The sequence below is a fragment of the Halichoerus grypus genome, chromosome 15, assembly GCF_964656455.1.
Source record: "Halichoerus grypus chromosome 15, mHalGry1.hap1.1, whole genome shotgun sequence".
Taxonomy (NCBI): Eukaryota; Metazoa; Chordata; class Mammalia; order Carnivora; family Phocidae; genus Halichoerus; species Halichoerus grypus.
This window is the reverse complement of record NC_135726.1, coordinates 1,914,456-1,927,840: the sequence shown is the minus strand read 5'-3', so window position 1 is coordinate 1,927,840 and position 13,385 is coordinate 1,914,456. Positions and strand designations below refer to the sequence as shown.

Sequence of the window (13,385 nt, the reverse complement as noted above, 5' to 3'; positions counted from 1 at the left end):
CCACGAGATCTGAATCCTACCCGAGCCTTGGCTTCCGCAGCAGAGCAGTGAGGACATGATGAGTGCTGAAGAGCCCTCTGGCCAGTATTCCTCCCCTCCCCCCCCAAAACGTCTCACCTTCACCAAGATAACGTGTGCCCAGAGTTGAAGGTGTCCACTGGGGCCCCAAACAAACACCCGAGGCCCCCGCCCGCCTCACCTGGCCAGAACTTTGAGCCGCCAACTCTGTGCACTTATTGTTCACGCTCTTGCCGTCATGTGTGCACTTGCTCCTGTGCTCCGTGAAGAATTTTCAGTCGTAACTGCAAGGAGGACACGTTCGGGGGCGCCCGCCACGGCCGATTCCCCGCGCCCCTCTCCGCGTCCTCCCGCACAGCTGAACCTCCTGATTGCCGCCTCTTTTCAACTGGGTGGTTTTTAAATCCCTCGAGCTTTCCCCACCTTCCCAAGGCTCCGTGAGAAACCTCTCCGTGCGGCTTTCCACGTGAACACACCGGCCGGATTCCCCACCCGTATATCCGTATGTACACACACATTCTGTGGAATACACGTTTCCTAGATTTCCCTCCCTTGTCTCCGGGAGTCCCCTGTCTGTCCCCTGCTCCCTCTCTGCTTCCTGGACCTCCCCTGCTCCTCTCCTGGGTGTGGAATCTCCCCACCTCTTGTGTTTTCATGGTTTACTCCCTCACTTTGCTGCCATACGTCCTTGCAGTAGCTTTGTAAGGAAGAGTGCCCGGAAGGCCGTTTCGGTGGTTTGCTGGATACATCGGTCTCGTACAGAGTTCTAGGCTGACATCGTCCAGAACTTGGGGGCGGGGGTGGCTGTCCCTGATGGCTGGGCTCCACTGCTGCAGAGCACGCCCATACCGTTCTGATTCTCCGTCATTCAAGTGCAGTCGCCCCTGGTCCCCCTAAGTGTTTGGGATCTTTGCTCTTGGGGGGGTTCTGAAACCCGCTATGCCGGGTGTTGGTGGGAGTCCTTCCCCTTCATTGTGCTGGCGTCCGTGAGCCCCTCCGGCCTGGACCCTTCGGTGCTGGGACGCTTTCCTGACCTACGCCTTTGGTAATTTTCCGGAACTCCTGCTGTATGGACTTGGGCCCCTGGCTGACTCATGCTCCACTCTGATTTTCTTCTCACTGTTTCTCACTGCTTTGCCCACCTCTTCTTTTTGTTCCAGTTTCTGATTTTCTTGAATTTATCTTCCAACTCACTTACCAAAATTCATATTTTAGCCATCATGCTTTTAATTTCCAGGAGCTCGTTCTTTGTCTCTGACTTTTCCCTTTTTTTGTTGTTGTTGTATTTTATTTGCACTTTGTGGACACAGGATCTTCTCTCTACGGATTTAATTGCTGGGCTCCTGATGTCTTCCATACTCTGCATTTTTCGTGATTCTCTCCAATGCCTCCCCTCCCCCCTACACTTTTTGTATGTTTGGGTCTTTCTTCCTATTGGAGGCTTTCTCCAAATGTCTGATGACCCTTGGCTGGTTTTTTTTTTTTTGAGGGTGAGCACAAGCAGTGGGAGGGGCAGAGGGAGAGAGACTAGCAGACTCTGGGGCTCCCACAACCCCAAGATGCTGACCTGAGCCGAAGTCAGACCCTTAGCCAACGGAGCCACGCAGGTGCCCCTTGGCTGTTGGTTTATTAAAGTAAGATACCAAACAGCTGACTGGGCCGATTCAACCCCTTCAGAGGAACTCCCCCCTCCTGCCAGCTGTGGTGATTCCAGCTGCCCTGCCCTGGATTGTCCGGGAACTCGGGCGGGGTCCCTGTTCAGAACAGGGACTTCCTCCTAGAGGTCAGGGTCTGGCTCCTCTCTGCCGGGGCTCCCCCAGGTGTGATCTCCTGGTTCCGCTTCTCCAGGAACTTTTCTTTCTGTGTCCTCTGTATGTGTTCTCAGCACCCTGGTTTTTATATTGGTTTACTGGATATCGCAGACTGGGGGGCTCAACCCATCGCCGTGTGCTGGGTCCCAGTCAGGAGGCTGGCGGTCCCAGATCAAGGTGCCGGCAGGTTGGGTGGCCCCCCCTCACCGCCTCTTCATATGGATGTTCCCCTGTGCACACACCCCTGCTTTCACCCCCCACTTCTTACAGGGTTAGAGCCCACACTAACAGCCTCCTATTTCTTATTGTGGTCAAAGATCACATGGAATTTACCATCTTCGCCATTTTCCCGTAAAATCCCATGCTCCCGTTGACTACTCCGCTCCAGGCCCTGGCCCCCACCATCCTACTCTCTGCCTTGGATTTTCACTTCTTTAAGTATCTCCTATAAGTGGAATTGTGCAATAATTGTCTGTGTCTTTCCTTAGTGTAGTGTCCCGAGTGTTCACCCGTGTCCTGGCACGAGTCTGGATTCCCTCCTTTTAAGGCTGAGTAACGTCCCATTGTGTGCACAGACCACGTTTTCTTTATCCGCGTATCGGTCCTTGGGTCCTTGGCTTGCTTGCACTTCCTGACTGCTGCAGCCATGGTTGCGGAGGCCTCGGAGCCCCTGCTGTGTGTCCTCGGGGGTGGGGGGGCGGTGCACGGGAGCGGCCCGCGGGCTCCTACGGTCGTTCTGGGTTTATTTTCCGGAGGAGCCCGTGCTGTCACCCAACAGCTGCACTATGTCGCGTGCCCACCCACGGTGCAGAGGGGTTCCGTCTTCGCGCTCTTACCGACACCGTTCCTCGTGTTTTTGACAGTGGCCGTCCTGGTGGGTGTGAGGTGGGGTCTCGCTGTGGGTTTGACGTGGGTTTCCCTGATGGCGAGCGATGCTGAGAATCTTCCTGTGTGCCTGTTTATTAGTTTACCTCAGTCCTGTCTGCAAAGGCCGTGTCGCCAAATACGGTTAGTTCTGAGGTACCAGGGGGCAGGACTGCGACACGGGGGATGAATTCTGCCCCCCCCACCAGCCGTAACTCTTCAGAGCCCCGCTAAAACAGATTTTTAAAAATGATACTTCCTGGTGTTGGTGATGAAGGGGGAGATGGTCACTCTTTTGGGGTCTTTTCCAAGGGCAGTGTGTCAAAAAACCTTAAAACTTCCTTTTGAATGAGCAAATTCATTCCAGGAGTTTATCCTGAGGCTATCACCTGCGTACGAAGATAAGCTATCAAAAGTGAGGAATGACCTCGATGTTCCACGGAAGATGGGCTTGTTGCTTCTGTGTTGTGGAACATTCATGTGTTGGGCTAGCCGCAACCATCACTAATGATGGAGACACGGTGGAAAGAGGTCCAGGGTACATTGGGGAAGAAGGTTCTAGAACCTAGTATGCCCACATGTGCAGTGATGCTGGCGCCCTGGCTCTGCGGCCCATGGGCTGGGTGTCCTTGGACTAGGCTCTTCACCTCCTGGTCCCCCTCTGCCACATCCCTCACCCCAGGGATGCCCCGACCAGAAGAATCACCTGGGGGCGGTGGCAGGTGCACGCCACCTGCTCTGCTCTGACCGTGCTGATTCAATAGGTCAGAGTTCATGCCTGGAACTCTGGTTTTCTCAAAAAAAAAAAAATCACAGCAGGTGGCTTTCGTGTTACGGGGCATGTGGGAAGCACCTGTTTTAGAGTCCTGCCTGGCTTGGGGGTTCTGGGCTTGGCCCTGTGTGTGCAGACACGGGTGCAGCTTGACTGCTGGGTGTGTCCTCCTGCTGGTCAATGGCCCCTCTGCCCACCCAGCCTGGCCAGGGTGCAGGGATGCGGGGGTCTCTGTGCGTTCCCATCCCCCCGGCATGAAGGTGGGGGTGCAGGGACGGAGGGGCCTCTGTATGTCCCCCCGGCATGAAGGTGGGGGTCAGGGACGGAGGGGCCTCTGCGTCCCCCAGCATGAAGGTGGGGGTGCAGGGATGAGGGGCTTCTGTGCATCCCCCTGGCATGAAGGCCAGGTTGCAGGGTGTTCTGTCCATCTGAGGACAAAGGAGCCTGGAGCTTTGTAAATACCGGCTGTTACTCTCAGGGAGACACCAGTTCAGCATGGGGCTCTCACGGCCAGTCTGACATGTCCTGGGGCACACAGACACCCGGAGGACAGAGAGGGGGTTCTGGGGTGTCCTAGGGAGTGTTTGGGCCCAAGGGACATGTGGGCTCACTAGAAGGAGTGAGGGGTGTCCGGGGAGCCGGCACTGGAGAAGCTCCCACCTCCGTGTCTTGCTCTGAGGAAGAACACGCAGGCTGCTTCTCCGTTTCCTCCTCTGGCAGGAAGCAGTCACGCGGGCTTCCTCACTTCCTGGCCAATGTCCCAGAGGCAGAAGGTGGTTGGCCACAGTCTGGGGTCCAGTCACCTGTGACGGGAGGGGAAGGGCTGCCCCCGGTGCCCCCAGGAGGGAATGGCCCTGTAGGAGGCAGGCCCGCCCAGGTGTGCGGGAGGCTCTGGAGGGGAGAGCACGCCTGGGCTGTGGTGTTGAATCGCGTGGGCCACGCCAGATGTTGAACCTCCGTGGGGTCCCACGCGTGGTGTCCGTCTCCCCGGGGAGCTTGTTAGGAATGCAGCTCAGGCTGCACCACCTGAGTCAGGAGGTCGGGGGGTTTGGCGTGCCCCATGTGGGGGACGCCGATGCTGCTCGAGCGTGAGCCCCCCTCACTGGCCTTGTCTGGTTTGCTCTTCCCTGCGTGTTGTCTCGCTGGCTCTGGATGGCATTTCATGAGCGAGGTTCAGGGAAGTTGGCTTGCTCACCTGCAATCCCCTTAGATCTCCTGATTCCAAGTTCCAGGTGATGGGATGGAGGGGTTGGTCCATTATCTTTGTTGTGATGGGCAGGTGAGGGGGTGGCAGAATCCCTGGGAGCATCACCTGCCTTCCTGAGCTTACCCGGAGGGAAGCAGGGATGCCCCGAGTGATCCATCTGCATCTGGGTGTCTTGTGTGAGGGGTGGCCCGAGGTCAGGGTGAAAGTGCACACAGGAAGCTACCCTGCTCTGGGGGCCCTCCCAGCATGCTGCGGGACAGCACCTGCCAGGCCCGCTTGGCCTTCCCCTCGAACTGGGCATGCTGGCCTCTGCCTTTTCACACACAGGCTGCTTGGGGTGTCAAATGAAACAACAAAACACTGGATTTAACGTTCTGTGAATAACCAGTTGGATTCAAACACCATTGGGAATCGGGGGGCTTGAATTGAACCCTTGTCCCCCCACCCCGCCAGCCCCAGCAAGGAAGGAGAGGCGAAGGACGGGCGCAGGGAGGAGGCTGGGAGGGAGGGCAGGGGGCAGAGGTTGGGAGCCTCCCTCTGGGAGAAGCCGCCTCCCCGAGGCCTGGCTGGGGTCCGTTCTCTTGGCTCCTGCCTGCCCTTTGCAGTAGGCAATGAAGACTGTACTCCCAGGCGGGTCCTAGCAGAGCTGGTCTGCCGTCCCGCGACGTCGGATCCAGTTTCTTACCGACGCCGGCCACAGCCTCACAGATGAGTTCCCACTGGGGGCAAACATGCACATACAACCAAACTGCGGGCTCCGGCCCCTCCCAGCTCTTGATGTGCGTGCGTGCTACTTACGGACCTCGCGGGGGGCGCGGTTGTCACCCGGGCCGCCAGATCGGGACTCGGGCTGCCTGACCTGCAGTGCACCTGCTCCAGGGCTTAGGGAGAGGGGGAAGGGCGGTGAGCCCGGGGTTCAGGTCCTGCCCTGGGAGGGCCTCCGTTCCCTCACCTGCAAAGGGAGGTGTTACCGGCTCCCTAAGGTTTGGGTGAGGAAGAGTTAGGGTGAGTGAGTGTTGATGACCTTTCCATGCTCTGCACGGCCGCCTTCCCCATCTTACAGACAAGGACGCTGAGGTTAAAGCAGACTTTCCCAAGGTCACAGATCCAGAGTGGGTGGTCGGAACTCGAACCCAGGTCTGCCCCACTCCCGACGCCTCCCCAAGGCCCTGCCCGTCACAGCCTCCACCAGGCTATGCGTGAAGCTCCCAGGAGTGCCTTCACTGTTTACATTTTTTAAGTTAAATAGACATAAAATCTACCATCTTGACCGTTTTGAAGTGTACAGTTTAGTGGTGTTAAGTGCGTTCGTGTTGTGCAACCATCATACCATCCACCTTCAGAGCTTTGTCATCCTCTGCCCGACCTGGAGCTCCATCCCCATGGCACGCCTGCTCCCCAGCCCTGTCCCTGGCCCCCCGTGCCCCCCATCTGCTTCCCGGCTCCGTGGATCTGGCTCCTCCAGGGCCCTCGTGTGAGTGGAACCGTTCAGTGTGCTGTTGGGACGGGCTGATTTCACGGAGCGTCGTGTTCTCCAGGCCCATCCGTGCTGTACCAGGTGTGAGAATGTCCTGAGCTTTAAGGCTGAGTGACACTCTGCTGCGCGCATGGACCCCATCTTGCATATCAGTGACAGCCTCGGCCTCCTCTGAGGGGAAGGAGGGGGCAGGGGCTGAGCCTCCCTTCCCTCACGGGAGGTCCTGCACTTTGGGGGGCCTTCCATCGCAAAACCCGGGGTGTCATCATGGAAGGTCCCAGCTGGCTGGCCAGATTCAGCAAATAAACCTATGGGAGACCCAGCTAAACTCAAATTTCAGATCATCACCGAAAGTACTTCTTGTATAAGTATGTCCCAGGCAGTTCATTCCCCCAAATTACTCCTTGTTCCTGTGAGACTCAGCTTTAACTCAGCCTCCTGTGCTGTATCTGATAGCCCTGTCCCTAAGCCACAAGTAGAAGGGGCACCCTGGGTTTCCGGGAGAGACTCCCTGCGATGGCAGTCCACTCGCAGCCTGAACTGGGACAGGAGGACTGCTGTGTGGGCAGCAGGTCTGCCTGCCTGAACGGGCCTGCTACCCCAGGCCTCCGCACTCCCACTGCACCTGGTCCCGGGTTCCTGCTCACAACCCCGGTTGGTGCCAGCCACGGGGTCTCTGTCCCAGGGTGGGCATGCGGTTTGGCACAGAATCAGCCACCTTTGTCCCGCCCCCGTGACTGCCCTTGCTTATAGCCAGGTTGACTCTGGGGAGGGGTGCAGTGGACGCTGTGGGGCAGATGGGTGCCCCCCCAGGGGGAAGGTGCCCACTGCCTGACCAAGGCAGCCTGACGCAGGAAGAGCTCATGGTCGGGCAGGGGTGGGAGGAGGGGAGAGGGGGTGGGGAGCACCCCTGCTGCTCCACGTTTGCCCCTGCACTTGGGGCAGTGGGCTCAGGACTGCCTCCCCCCGCAGGGCACACCCCCACCCAGCTTTGGGGTTGCCAAATGACTGAGCACTGTGCGGGGGTGCAAAAGCCCTCATCTCGGGGTGGGATGAATCCCACAGGGTGGCACTGAGGGGCGCATGCGGCTGAGACCACCACTGGCTCGGCTCCGCCCTGCCTCCCTCAGCGACACCTTCAGGAGGGCATTGGTCTCAGGCTCTGCTTCTAGGAAGCACCTGCCTGTGGGTCACTTTCAACGGATAGGCTGCTGTCTGCTGGAGCGTAGGGTTCCCAGGTCCTTTGTCCTGGCGCCTCGCCCCGGCCACCTCTCTCCCCACCGAGGCCAGGCGCCAGTCATGAGGAGAATAAGGTGTCAGGACACAAGGCCCTCCCCCTCTGGGGAGCTTGCAACCTGGTTGAGCAGGGAGACGTGTCCTGCAAAGCCAGGCATCCCCCGGAGTCTGCTGGGGAATGCTGGGTGTTGACCTGGATGCCGCAGGTCCTGTGTGGGCGCGCGGTCAGCTCCATGGGCCGGGGTACCCCGAGGCATTACTGAGGAGGGGGTGCCAGCTGGGTTGGATTGGGTGGGATTCGAATGGCAGGGGTGGGGATTGAGTAAGGGCAGGCTGCGTGGACACGTCTCAGGCAAGCCCATGAGAGGTCAGGACTTGTTCTGACTTGGGGTTGTGGGTGACAGGGACAGGGGTGACACATTCCTGACTGAAGTCCTTGGGGGCCACACGGCAAGGCTTTGGATTCCACACTTGCTTTGCGTCTTACCTCTGGTGTGGGGCGAGCACGTGAGGGAGAGGGCCTGGGTGGGAGACAGTAGGGCATAGTGGGGAGTGGGGCAAACTGGAGGGGCACCCCCATCTCAAGGAGCCTGCTGCTGCCCTCCACTCCATTTTGCCATCTGAACACAAAGATCTAGGGTTGCCAGATCCTGTAATTGTTTAGGAGAAAGAAGAGCTGAACTTTTATGTGAAACATCTTGATTTTGAAATGCTGGCAATTCATTTTTTATAAAAACCCTGTGGGACGAATAAAACCTGTATATTGGTGAGTTTCTGGTTTACAGCCCCTGTGGCAGTGAGTTGGAAGAGCGGTGGGACAGATTCACCCCATTTTCCCTGAAAAGCCCTTCCAGGGCGGGGAGCCCCTCAGTGGAGTCCGGCTGAGGCCTGGCAATAAGTCTAGGAACACAGGATGGACTCCACACCGAGGGCTGTTTTCCTCTCCCAGTGAGTTAGGGCATGAGGGCTTTCAGACTCCTACAGACGAGGAGACTGAGGGTCAGAGAGGTTCCCATCACACAACAAGTCAGTAGAGCAAGGATATGAGCCTGGTTTTATTGATTTATTTTTCCTTTTTATTCTGTTGTGGGAAGATATTCTATATATCGCAGAATTTGCCGTTTTAACCACTCTTTACGCAGTTCACTGGCATGATAGTCATGGTGTCGTGCAACCATTACCTCTATCTGCCTTCAAAACTTCTCCATCACCCCAAATAAACCGACCCCATTAGAGAACAACTCCCTGTTTTCCCCCTCCCCCAGCCCCTGGCACCTGCCCCTCTCCTGTCTCTGAACTTGACTGTTGGAGGGGCCTCACGTCAGGGTTCTCACATGGTGTCCATCCTCCTGAGACCGGCTTCTTTCACCCAGTCCTCCAGGCGCATCCATGTAGCGGGCGTCAGTTTTATGACTGAGTAACATTCCATTGTATGAATGGTCCCCCTTTTGTTTATGCATTCGTCCATCGACGGACGCCTGGGTTGTTTCCACCTGTTGGCTGTTCTGAATGATGCTGCTGTGAACATGGGTGTGCACATATCTCTTTGAGTTTCTCCTGTTCATTCTTTTGGGGATGTCCGGTCTGCTGGTTGCAACGCCTTCATGTCCCCAAGTGCTTCAGATGTCCCCACTTACTGCTCTTCCAAACCCTTCTTGGATGCCTCCAGCAACTGGGAACTTACTCCCGGGGCAGCGTCCTCACACCCAGTTTGTAGCCCAGTCTGTGTCCCCGTGGCTGGACTCCCGGGCCCCACGACTGTTGGGGGCCCCCCAGCAGCATGTGCCTCCTCCCCCTCCACGTGCAGGGGGAGCTCTCCAGTTCATTCCTGACTCTGCATCAGACTCTGACACCTCCCTTTCCCCTCCCCAGCCTCTAAGAGAATGAGAGGCAACCGTGGGCAGCAGGGCGGAGGTGTCTTCACCAAAGACCATCGGGGATATAACCACGTTGTTCCAAGACAGAACCACGGAGGCTGGGTCCACTGTGTCCCGCTGCCCCCCGCGCTCACCCCTCTCTCCTTCTGTCTCCGCAGGGACCTACCAGGGCCAGTGGGTCGGCGGCATGCGCCAAGGCTACGGTGTGCGGCAGAGCGTCCCCTACGGCATGGCGGCGGTCATCCGCTCGCCCCTGAGGACGTCCATCAACTCTCTGCGCAGCGAGCACACCAACGGCGCCGCCCTGCACCCCGACGCCTCCCCGGCGGTGGCCGGCAGCCCGGCCGTGTCCCGCGGGGGCTTTGTGCTCGTGGCCCACAGCGATTCCGACATCCTCAAGAGCAAGAAGAAGGGGCTGTTCCGGCGCTCGCTGCTGAGCGGGCTGAAGCTGCGCAAGTCCGAGTCCAAGAGCAGCCTGGCCAGCCAGCGCAGCAAGCAGAGCTCGTTCCGCAGCGAGGCCGGCATGAGCACGGTCAGCTCCACGGCCAGCGACATCCACTCCACCATCAGCCTGGGCGAGGGCGAGGCCGAGCTGGCGGTCATCGAGGACGACATCGACGCCACCACCACCGAGACCTACGTGGGCGAGTGGAAGAGCGACAAGCGCGCGGGCTTCGGCGTCAGCCAGCGCTCGGACGGGCTCAAGTACGAGGGCGAGTGGGCCGGCAACCGGCGGCACGGCTACGGCTGCATGACCTTCCCTGACGGCACCAAGGAGGAGGGCAAGTACAAGCAGAACGTCCTCGTCAGCGGCAAGCGCAAGAACCTCATCCCGCTGCGCGCCAGCAAGATCCGCGAGAAGGTGGACCGCGCGGTGGAGGCTGCCGAGCGGGCCGCCACCATTGCCAAGCAGAAGGCGGAGATCGCGGCCTCCAGGTAGGAGGCGCGGCGGGCGGGTCTGGGCGGCGGGGCCGGTCCTCAGGATGAGGCACGGGTGTTTCTCAAACTGTGCCCCGTGGAACCCGGGGGCTCCTCGGAGGTTCTTGGGGCATGGGGGCCGGGCAGCGGTTGGTCTGACAGGGTTCTGGGCCCGACAGCCGTTCCTCCGACAGGGCAGAGTGCCCTTTGTTCCGCGTGCTGGTGTTTCACGTGGCGTAGCTATGCGTAAAGAAGGTGCACCGTTCTGCCGGCGACACAAAGGTGTGATGTCGCCACGGCCGCGCTCCCAGCGCCACAGGCATGTGGGGGAGGGAGGAAGCTGCCCTGGTTGTCCGTGGGCCCCAGGAGACAGCCCCAAGTGCGGGGACCGGCTGGGGCCCGGCAAGGGGCCCACAGGACACTTGCGCCGTGGGCCAACAGCTGGTGTGAGATGCAGCCCTTCCTGAGTTGGGGTTCACAGGGCCGCTGGGCACTGAGCAACAGGTCCCGGGTTGGCTGTTGGTGGGCACCATGTTGGCTTTCGCGGGGACTTTGGTGTTGGTGCAGGGTGCGGGCTCAGAGCTGGGAGAAGGGGCTCAGGGCCCGGTTCCCCGGAGCTGCAGGGGTAGGTAGGCAGGCGTCCTGGGGACGGCTTTAGAAGCCACACTTACCCAGGCTGGAGGCGTCTGGGAGGACAGCCCCAGTGTCTTTCTGGATGATTCTGTGTTCCCAGCCAGGGTCAGGAAAACTCCTGGCTCCGTTAAGTCTCAGGCTGCCCAGCCTTGTCACTAATTAAAGTTTTAGTTCGTTTGGCTCTGGTTTTCCGTGACCTTTGATCCACAGTAGAAGAACAAAAACCATAGCTGGGGCTTATTGGCAGAATATCCACAGCTCCCAACGTCTGAGGTTTTAGAGGGAGAGGAAATCCATTCTGAGAAGCCCAGAGAAAGATGCAGCCGCTCCCTGAGGACCAAGGTCCCACAATGCGCTTCCCTGTCCTCCCCCAGACGCGTCCGGGCATGGAAACAAACAGGACCAGCGTTTTTGATGACTCCCCTGGGGGTTTAAAATGAAATTAGGTCTAATAGTTATTTTTTCCATCCTAAATGTGACATTGCTCGTATAGAACACGGAACGTAGGAGGAGGACGGCGTCGTCGCCTCTGGTCGGCTACAGCGTCCGGACGGCCTGGCATTTGGGTGCATTTCCTCACCGTCCCGTTGTGTGTGGTGTGGTTTGTTGACCTCCGTGGACGAGAGGCCATTCCAGGGCTGGGGGACCGCGTGGCCGAGGATCCGGTGTCCTCGCGGCAGCTCCCGTCTGGCTGCGGGTCCGTTCTTGGCCTCCAGGTCTCCTGCAGAAGTGACTTTAAAGTCCAGTGACCAGGAGAACATCCTTGGGACTGAAGACGTGGGACACAGGGCAGTTTTCTGACAAATCCCACGGAAACGGGGACTCGAGGTCATGTTGTGGGCAGAGCTCAGAGTCCGCACACCTGACGAGCTCCACTTAGGGCAGGTTTCAGTTTGTGAACCAGGAGTGACAGCCCCGGCCCGCGGTGAAGGTCCAAGGACTCAGGTGACGACAGCGCTGAGTACTGGGGCCGGCTCAGGGGGGCTGCTGACCCTGGTCCTGCTCAGGCCTATTGCTGCTGAGCAGTCTGGGGAAGGTGCTTCCCCTCTCTGGGCTGGGTTCCCTGTGGAAGGACAGGATGGAGCACTGCACGGTGCCCTCCACCTGTGTGGGGCCCGGCGCAGGCCACTGTCACCCTCCCAGCCCTCCCAGCCCCTCCCACTCTGAGGCCTTTTGGGGGAGTGGATGTGCCTGAGTGAGACTCTGAGCCGCGTGGGCCTCTTGGTGCCCAGGATCACCCATCGGGGGCAGGGGTGACAGCGTTCTCTGTCCCTGCAAGTAGGGACGAGGATGAGACTCCCTTCCAGGCTGCGGGATGGGGCCATGCTTCCTCCATTTTCTCAACGGGCTTAGATTGGGAAAAAAGAGGGCATGGGCCTCTGTCCTCAACAGCAAAGCCCACAGATGAGAGCTGGGTCCGTGTCCCAGACGCCCTGAGGCCCCCCCCCCAACTGGAGTGTGAAAGTGGCCTCGGCGGCTGCCGGTGACTAGCCCCAGGTGGACTCTGGTCATTGTCACAGCCACGAGACGCCCAGGCCATGCGGGCGGTAGCAGAGAGGGGCCCCACTCCCTCCTCGGGTCCCGGCTGGGCACAGGTTACCGAGGCAAGTCCACGAGAGACCATGTGGCGTCTCCTCCCCCGGGGGGCAGCTCTGTGGGGACAGCTGCCCAGCGGATGGGGACACGGCCCTTCCTGCAAAACATGGGTGGGGGGGCACACAGAGCTTGAGTTCTGAGAGGGGTTCCTGTATGTGGGCCCACAGCTGAAGGGGTGGCGGCGTCGGGGGAGTGCCCACAGCCTGGTTCCCAGTCCCCAGTCTGCACGGGAATCGCTGGGGCTCTAAGGCACACGGAGCCCAGCCCCCCAGAGATGCTGGGTTCCTTGTTTGGGGTGCCGCCTGGGCTCAGAGCTGCTTAGGGCTTTCCAGGCCGTCGTCCGGTGTCACTCACACCGGGGGTGGTAACATGCCGAAGGCGGGGCCCCACCCCAGAGCTGCTGGTCCGGGGGTCTGGGCACAGCCTGAGATCCTGCATTCCTCAGGAGCCACCAGCATGCCCCCAGGGCGGAGGCGCTGCAGGAGACGGGAAACGGGTGGGGGAGGGCGCGCCTGGTGGGTGGGTCGGTGGGGGGGGGGGCGCAATCAGAGCAGAGGGCACTGCTGTCCTTCCCCTGTGCCTTTCTGTAGCGTTCTCTTCCCCCGTTGTGACTGACGGCCGCCCCCTGCCCTGTCACCGATGGGGGGACGCCCCGGGTGCCCTCGAGGAGCCTGCTCCGAGCCGCGTGTATTCTGATGGACCTCAGTATAGTCGCCCCCCGTTGTCATTCGCTCCAGCCCTTCCGTGAAGCATCCGTAACGGGACGTCAGAGGTGTCCCTCCGTGCTTGCTGCCGCTCCATCACGCCTCCCGGGGCCCATGGCAGACACGACTGGTCGATCAGCAACCCCCTGGCAGCATCTCGAGCGCCTGCTGCATGCCCAGGCCGAGCTGGTGCCTCTGCGGTGGGGCCTCGGGGGTCCCGGTGGCTTTGGGCCGCTGTGAGGTTGCCGTCTGCCCCGTTCTCTGCACGACCG

At 59.7% G+C, this 13,385-nt stretch overlaps 1 protein-coding gene across 2 annotated transcripts in view; it reads left to right on the top strand.

The window, feature by feature from the left end:
- The window catches only part of JPH3 (junctophilin 3), a 76,623-nt gene that overhangs the window by 21,265 nt on the left and 41,973 nt on the right, over positions 1 to 13,385 (top strand). For both annotated transcript variants that reach the window (XR_004920056.2, XM_036100923.2), the window contains exon 2: positions 9,421 to 10,198. Coding sequence is in view for 1 of the 2 variants with exons in the window: in XM_036100923.2 (XP_035956816.2) it covers positions 9,421 to 10,198 (778 nt within the window). In the remaining variant the exon portion in view is untranslated. The remainder of the gene's footprint in view (positions 1 to 9,420; positions 10,199 to 13,385) is intronic.